The 8,804-nt window shown below is 45.3% G+C and overlaps 1 protein-coding gene across 4 annotated transcripts in view; it reads right to left on the reverse strand.

Moving 5' to 3' along the window:
* Positions 1 to 1,556: 1,556 nt before the first annotated feature.
* PREPL (prolyl endopeptidase like) overlaps positions 1,557 to 8,804 on the reverse strand; it is a 48,743-nt gene continuing 41,495 nt past the window's right edge. For all 4 annotated transcript variants that reach the window (XM_073564190.1, XM_073564191.1, XM_073564188.1 and 1 more), the window contains 5 exons: positions 6,083 to 6,299; positions 5,253 to 5,402; positions 4,837 to 4,963; positions 3,852 to 3,937; positions 1,557 to 1,954 (listed from right to left, as the gene is read on the reverse strand). In XM_073564190.1, the coding sequence (XP_073420291.1) occupies positions 1,910 to 1,954; positions 3,852 to 3,937; positions 4,837 to 4,963; positions 5,253 to 5,402; positions 6,083 to 6,299 (625 nt within the window). In that variant the 3' untranslated portion in view covers positions 1,557 to 1,909. The remainder of the gene's footprint in view (positions 1,955 to 3,851; positions 3,938 to 4,836; positions 4,964 to 5,252; positions 5,403 to 6,082; positions 6,300 to 8,804) is intronic.

Genomic DNA, 8,804 nt, shown 5'->3' on the forward strand with positions numbered 1-8,804 from the left:
ATTGAGTAGAGGAAGAGGAGGTGGAGGGTGACAGGGATTTTTCACAGCCTTTTTGCACTAGCGAGGCCTCCGAGTCCCTTGTACGGCTTCTTTTAATTCGCCCTTTTAAGGGTTGCCTTTAGGGAGCCTTTCACCTCCTCTTGTATTATAGCCCTAAGGCTAGTCACCTAATCAGGGATTTCATCCCGTATGGCTTTGTTTATACAGTCAGCGCAGAGATCTTTCTGCCACTGACCTGCCAGCAGGTGTCTGCATAGGGTGCATGCTCTATTTTTGCCGCTAGACCCCTAGTGATCAAACAGAAAAATTGGAACCCCGTTACCATAAGGATGACATTCACGTAGATCACTCACCACCGCTGTCAATCAAGGGTACCAATCTCGGAGGCTCCTCAGATGCACTCGTGACGCTTTTTCTGGACGTCTCAGAGTCATGCCAGTCGTGTTTACAACTTGCGCTCCCACCACTTGAGCGGCTACTTCTGGTTTGCTGGCGGCTCGGCACTGCATCTGGCGAGAGCTTTTGCTGCTGCTGCTGTTGCTGCTCTCTTGCCCCACTTCCCTCGTGAAGTTTTCTGGGCATGAATGCGTCTTCTGTGGTCATCCCTCTATCAGAGGGATCCACTGCACTCTCAAGCCTCCTCCGGTGCCCATTCACAGCCCGTCACTCCTCCTGCCACGCCGCCGGGATCCAAGATGGCGGCGCCCATGGGGAAAACGCTGGCCGGCAAAAGATCATCCCGGCGGCGTGGCAGGAGTGACGGGCTGTGAATGGGCACCGGAGGGCCCCCTACGTCACACGGGCACGCCCATTCCCAGCGTGCCTTGCGCGTGACGTCAGAGGGGAGCCACCCAGGAAAGGCCGCCCCTCCTGGACATCGGCAGAGGGGGGCGGGCGGCGCGGCAGCCACGAAAGAGCCCCTGGACCCCTGACCGTGCTGCGCTGACGCCCGCTCTTACGCTGACCCCCTGGGGGACCCGTGGACGGCGCTTCCACCCCCGACGCCCAGGCTCTGCCTGATCTTCCACGCTGGCACGGGGGTGGGAAGGTACAGACATCTTGACACGCCGTCTTCAGCACACGAGTCCCTGTCAGGACAGGAAACCCAACTGAAGCGAGGGAGAGGTACCGCCCCTTTTATCTTCAGTAGGGTTCCTGTCCTGACAGGGCGGATCCCCTCTCTCATGTGTGCCGTCATGGGAGACGGGAAAAAAGATGTTTCACATCCTTAAGTGTTTTTGGTAGAACAGGTAGAGCAGTCGCCTAAAGCATCTACATAACGCTCCTTTCTCACTTTAGTTATGAGGTTGCCAACTTTTACATTTCTAACCCAAGTGAAGAAAAATCTGCATCGGTAAAATCTCATGAAAAATACATTGCAGAATCCACTTTTCAACAAAGTAATGTATTACATGCAGCACGCATCGGCAGAACGTTACCTAATGGGAGAAAGCACAGTGCAGACGAGCGTCCTCATCCTCAGCACATTTATCACACTGTAGGACTGAAGCCATCACGACGCGATAAACTATAAATGATAATATGACAGGTTGATCTAAATTTTTTTTTTTTTTTTTTTTTTTTATTCAAAAGTGCAGTCCCCAAAAGGGACGATTCAGGATTACAAAATATGAGCACTGTCCTCCAAGAGTAACGCCACAGGTTCTGTGTCCGCCGGTCTACTACAGAGTATATTTTTCTATGACTGTCACATTCACCTAAATGGGAAATGGGGCTTGCAGACATTCATGGACGTGCTGCTGCAGAAACTATTTCAATGCATGAAAACAGCAGAAACTTCTGCAACCAATCTGCTGCATGGTAGAGAGGCGTGGTAATCACGTCCTTTCCGCTTCATTAAGTACTTCAATTTCCTGTTTTGCCTCTAATGTCGGAACCATCTTTTCTCCTACAGTTTCAGTTCTTTGTGAAGAAAAGCAAGATGCGCGGCCACCTAAGAAAAAAAAACACACAAAAAAAACAACACTAGATAAGACATAACGATATGTTACTCAGGTATCCTCGCCTTTCAGGTGTTTCACATGAACTAATAAACTTCCTAAATGCCATGTAACACTATAAAAAAGGGTGCACTTTTTTTTTTTTTTTTTTTTATGTGGTGATTTGCTTGCTGCTTCTAAAATGTATAAAAAAATTCTCCAGGTCTGATAATTTTATGAAGATAGATAAAATATAGATGTAGGTATAGGGGCAGAGGCATAACGGGCGGTTGCAGCAGTCTCTGCTGTGATCGGGCCCGGTGGGTGAGGGCCGCCAACACCAGCCCTTACTTCAGCTGAATGTGTGTCCTTTTTTTTTTTTTTTTTTAAAAGGGAACTTGTCCGCAGGTTTTTGTACACCAAACTAATGGGATCTAAGCAAAGTCGTTGTAAAGGACATTAAATTCATATCTATTGGTTGTAGAAAAGTGATTTTTTTTTTTTCTTTTTAGCAGTCCCTTGCAAATGTTTTATGTTAATGATCCATAAGTGCAGCTGGAGTGGCACTTACAGCTCCCTGCCTGTTCTCCTCTCGGTATCGGTCATCGACTGCCTCTTGTCCGAGTGACCTGCATCCCCTGCCCGAGATTCATCACGTGTCGAAATTTCTTAGGCCGGCGCATGCTCGGTAAAGATCTAATAACATTGCAAGAGCTGGGCTAAAGAGCTCACACGAGTGTGTAACGGACAACTGCTATTTTTTTTTTTTTCTTTTTAAAATCGGACAGCACTCGGTCCCATGTTATTCAATGGGGCAGTGCAGATAGACCATCAGTATGGCATCCAATTTTTACGGACACATTGCAATTCTGTAAGATAGGAAACTGTAAATGGTCTTGTAAAAATTAATAGCTTAGTAAAAAAAAAAAAAACAAAAAAAAAAAAAAACAAAAAAAAAAAACAAAAAAAAAAAAAAACCACACAACATTTGCAGACAAAAGGGACCTGGCAGGCTTATTTCACATTTACATTTGGAGGCGCAGTGGACGCTCGTCGTGAAGCTCCACCCCCTGCCGCGCCTCCTCCGTGCCGCTGCATGCGTACCCCATCTTTAGCATTGGGTACACAGGCCATGCGCAGGTATGCTTTTGCCGCCGCATGCATCCTTTTGACGGTGCAGCGACCTGCGCCAAACGCCTGTTTTGAGCTAATGGAAGTTGGGTCTGCAATTCCTTTCCATTGTTGCTGCTTGCTTATCATGTGCAAACACCATACAAAGAAAAAGTACATAACCCCAGTGAGATCTGATGACACCCAATTTGATATAGCAAAAGTCAACGCAACAGGTAAAAAAAAAATTACTGTAAATTGCTAATAATCTCCGCAACGGAAAGGCAATTTTTTTTTTTTTAAAGTTTGGTGAAAGGTCCTCTTTAAGACACCAATATTAATTTTTAGGTATAGAAAAAAAAACCAAAAAAACAAAACCAAAAAACACATGATGGCGACTGTGTATCAAGTTCTGAGTGGCTTTCTGATAATGTTTTAATGTATCAAGCGTCTACTTACAAGAAGATATAGGTATGGGGGGGGGGGGGGGGGGGGGTTAATATATTTTTTATTTTCCAATTTAAGTTTTACTTGTACTTGAAGGTTTGTCCAGACTACCAGAGGCTGAAAAAGAGTTGAAAAATCACTAGCAGCGAAAGGGTTAAAAAAGGGAACACACCGGGCAAAACCGATACACTATATTCTACATAGTGCAGACCTCAGGGGCGGAGCATGACAGGGATTCCCCCCCCCACTCCCGAGGCTCTGAACCAGACAGGCTGCGCCATCAGTTTTGCCAGAGCGTTACCTCGATTTTACTGGTGATTTTGAGAACACAAGTGACTGTGTGCGATTTGTTACCTTTTTCAAGGAATCTTCCCAAGATAATGAATCCGTGTGACTGCCTCCAGGCTGAACATCTAGCAGTATATTTGGCATCCTCCAATCTGAAATAGTATCACAAGTACAATATAATAAAAAAAAAAAAACAAAAAAAACACAACACCACAACAAACCACACACCAGTATGCCTTTGTATTATACACTTTACTTTTTAGCAATTCTACAATTACACAAATCTTTTCATTCCCAGTTCCCATAGGGGCACTTCTTTAAAAAAAAGTGTCTCATGGTTAATAAGGACCAAAAAGTTTTTTTTTTGTTTAAGAACCAAAAGGCACCAAAAACTCGGAAAACTTACAATTGGTTGTTGCCCATTTCATGGTCGACAGGGTGTTTTTCTAGACTGTCAGACCAACAGTACAATGGTGCGGTGGTGGCAGAACTGCCAAAGATTTGCCCAGCCATATCATATAGCCATACGTGAAGAAGTTCAGAAGAGCACTGACCGTAAAGGACCAGTCACATCCGCAAATTGCAGACGTGACAGACACACTCAGTGTGCGCATCAGCAGAAAGATGCCTACTATATAGTGGCCCTAGTCTGGTGCATAAGATGGGCCAGGTTAGTGCAAATTGTGAGTTTTATCCACCGACGTCCTGAGGTCTGTGGGGATATTTACCCATGAGGTCTAGCACATGCCAAACAGACCAACTGTAGCCTCTCTTTGCACAAGCGCACATTACATGAGCGAAAAACCCATTTGTGTGAATGTCGTTCCCCCCCCCCCCCAAGAATAAGAAGGCGAATCCAGGCAAGGAAGAGAAACAAAAACATCCGTCAATTTATTCAAAGGATTCCAAGAGGAATAACAGAGGGATAGCCAAACGCAGAGTTCAAAGGTAAAATGGGGGGAGATGGTGTTGACAGATCTACTAGAATTAAGTATGCAAGTGACAGTCGGATATAGATGGAGGCGCCGCTCACTTACTGGCACTTACTCACCGGGCAATGTCGATGCCTGAAAATGGCAGAGGGCAGCTGTCCGGAGCCTTTTCACGTACTGCAGTAATCCACTTAACACAATGCGCTGATCATTCTCATAAGCCGTAATCAGAACTGAGGGATAATTCTGCAAGAGAACAAAGAAACAGACACGACCATGACAGCGTAATAGGATCAGAAATGGTTACACACTTTTCTTTCTATGTACAGTCCAATAAGCCAGAATATTTGGCAGTCCAGCCGCGGTCAGTTTTTCTGAACGCACACATTAGCTCTTCTGCAGGTCAGGGATAGACTGGCGAGGTCGGCACAACGCTTTGACGCCTATTCTCTCTTTTCACCCAAATTTTAAAGAAAACTGCAGATTAATAAAAGATAAAGCCAAGGCTATAAAAAGGCGTCAGTGTCGCTCCTACCTGCGGAGTGATGTTCTGATAAGGGCAGTAAGCCCGTACAGCTCTGTAGTGCTGCGCGTTACCCTGAGGGTCGCCCCATTCATCTTGCTCTTCAATGGTGAGTGGTAAAGACGGGTCCATCATTGTAGCCAACACATTTAGGAAAGGCGCCTAATGAAGAAACCGGCATGGTCATTGTACTGCTGCACTTCGTAGATGGGCATTATGTTAATAATTAAGTAAAAAGTGAAGTACGAGAACAGGGTCCCCCATATGCAGGTGAGACCACCACTTCATTCACTTCTATGAGAGCGATAGTGGACACTGGTGACCACTGCTCCCCCCCTAGATACATGTGCACCACGGCTCCAGAGCGTTCACACAGGGGACAGAGGACCTCCATACTTGTGATTAGTGTAGTTCCCAGTGGACAAACCATCATTCGTTTTTACGGCATTTATTATGCTCCAGTTCAGTACGAATATGGAGATTAAAAAAAGCGCAGCGCTCGCCTATGGATTTGCCCATTCACACGGTTCTGACTGTTCCTGGTACCGAATCGCCTTCTCATTAATATTAAAGGATAGTACACTTGTCCGATATAAAACTGTATATATTTTCTAGATATAATGGGGTCTTTATTGATGGTTTAGCCTTTGGTCTTCACTTATCTCACATTGAGGGTCTGCCCATAGGGGCCGCAGCACTCGCTCGATTGTTTGACCAGTCACCGTAAATTCTTGTACAATCCATCCCCACCAATAAACACAGCAATGTCATACCTAAGAACTGGCCCATTAATTGCAAAATCTAGAAACAAACTATTTGAACTATGTAACCTAATGTGGTACCTCCAAGACCATGGCTCGGAAAAGCCACGGCCTCGAATTGTACAGAGCTCCGGCCAGAACTCCTCCGGCGCTGGCAGCTTCTAGGGATGTCCGACAGGGCTGAGAAAATCCAACATCGTGGAGATGAACAATACAAGCCTCCAGGTCATCCAGACCATTCCGCTTCTTCTCCAGGTTACCCTGCTTATGCCAGTTACAGCCCAATTCTCCACCACCTCTGTAAAGACAGAGCAGGCACTGGAGGAAGCAGTGGAAATAAATGACAGACACTCATGTTTATAACACCAAGAACAAGCTTATACCCAATCATTTGGACAGAAATAAAATCTGTTGCAAAGTATAGGAGAAGCGTTGTCATATCTTTCTTTATACATACCGGAAAAACACTGAGGACTGATGGTAAAAAGGACACAGTGATGACACCGGTTTTTCACACACGTGTTTTATACAGACGTGTGAAGGAGGAATCAGGAAAAAGGTTTTCAGCAGGTTCCTTGTCATCAGAGGCAGGATGATAACCGATAATACCGCTATACACAGCTGAAGACACAGGATCCACCAATCACAAAAGACAATGTCACTGCTGACCCTGCTCCCCTTCACAATGATTTTTGTACACGCTCATTAGATGCTTCAATACAAAAGATAGGGTCGTGGTCTCTTTATTAGGGCTAATCTAAATATTATTTCCTGAAACAGGAAGCTACAGTGTTAAAAAAAAAAAAAAAAAAAAAAAAAAAAAAAAAAAAACATAAAAAGGGCCAGTGGGGTATCAATTGTGGTTGCAGAGGGTGTGAATGGTCCTGTGTGGGAAGGGGGCATGTCGACACCAGCACCAGTTTCAGCTGGATGTGCGTCCTCAGCTGAAGTGTACTGCAGCACAGAGACCCGCTGGCTCCCTGCACTGCAATACATGCCACCAGCCAATCAGAGGCTGGCAGCTGATGTCTGTGTGCTTGTCACGAGCGGCGCATGGCAGTGACATCATCCGCCACCCATGGCTAGCATGCTCATGTCAGCTTCAGGCTATGGAAAAAGGACACTGCATGTTGTAGGAGCAGAGGAATGCAAGAATATATATTTTAATGTGTTCAAAAAAAAAAAAAAAGCAGCAGAACGGACATTACACCAGGAAGGGGCCCAGGCTGAGAGGTCATTATAACCAGAAGAGGCCCATGATGATGAAGATTACTACAGTAAGGGGCCAGGTCAAATCCCACTAAGGACAACATCTGGAAGGAGTTTGTATTGGTTTCCTCGGGGTTCTCCCAAACGCCAAAGATTTACCAATAAGGGAATTTAGATTGGGAGCCCCGATGGGGACAGTAACGATAACGTCTGTAAAGTGCTGCAGAATATGACGGCGCTCTACAAGCAAAGCATAATAAAACAAGTAGGACATATGGATTCGGCAGATCTTCAATTTTTTAAAAATGTGTTCATCTAATTTCTGCTCAATTCACAACTTTAGCCCCAACTACCATTTTACATGCAAATTTTCTCTGGAAAAAAAAAAAAAGTATAGTCACTGTGCGTTGAGTTATTTCACACAAAGTTCATAATGGGACAAGATCAGCAGTACAGCTAGAAGAAATATGACATCAAGTTGGGGCTAAAGTTGTGAATGGAATAGAAATTAGATGAACAACAGATTGAAAAAAAGTTGAAGTCTAAGGGCTCATTCTCACTTGCGAGAGACTCGCATGTATTTCTATGCAGCCGCACGCTCCAGTCCCAGCCGCAGTGCCGGGTTTTCATGCGAGAGACTCGCACGAGAATCATGCGAGTCTCTCGCAAGTGAGAATGAGCCCTTAAAGTTAAAAAGTCATGACTAAGGGTTGACTGTCACCCGAAACGCATTGATATAGAAGTTATACTAGCTGACGTTGTCCTCTGTTATGCACTTTGTGTGAACAAAAGCCTATTCATGGTTCGTTGAGCTGGATTAACTTTTATTTTACAATTATTATAATAATTTTTATTATTTATATAGCACCATTGATTCCATGGTGCTGTACATGAAAAAGGGTTACATACAAATTACAGATATCACTTACAGTAAACAAACTAACAATCACAGACTGATACAGAGGGGAGAGAGGACCCTGCCCTTTCGGGCTTACATGTTACAGGATGGTGGGGAAGGAGACAGTAGGTTGGTGGGTTGCAGCAGTTCCGGTGTTGGTTGAGGCGATATCTCCGGTAGTGGTGAGGAGGTAGTGGGGTCATTGCAGGCTTTCTTGAAGAGGTGGGTTTTCAGGTTCCATCTGAAGGATCCGAGTATGGTTGATAGCCACACGTGTTGGGGCAGGGAATTCCAGAGGATGGGGGCTATTCGGGAGAAGTCTTGGAGGTGGTTGGGTGAGGAGCAAATAAGTGTGGAGGAGAGAAGGAGGTCTTGGGAGGACCGGAGATTACGTGAGGGAAGGTATCGGGAGATTAGTTCAGAGACATGGGGGAGACAGGTTATAGATGGCCTTGTAGGTCAGTATTAGTCATTTGAACTGGATATGAGGGAATGGGAGCCAGTGAAGAGATTTGCAGAGGGGAGAAGCGGAGGAGTAGCGAGGAGAGAGATGAATTAGTCGGGCGGCAGAGTTGAGGATGGACTGGAGAGGTGCAAGGGTGTTAGCAGGGAGGCCACAGAAAAGGATATTGCAATAGTCGAGGCGGGAGATGATGAGGCCATGCACAAGCATTTTAGTAGATTTAAGGTTAAGTA

This window comes from Dendrobates tinctorius, unplaced genomic scaffold (assembly GCF_039654945.1).
Source record: "Dendrobates tinctorius isolate UK_male_01 unplaced genomic scaffold, ASM3965494v1 ptg000434l, whole genome shotgun sequence".
In the NCBI taxonomy this organism is placed as follows: domain Eukaryota; kingdom Metazoa; phylum Chordata; class Amphibia; order Anura; family Dendrobatidae; genus Dendrobates; species Dendrobates tinctorius.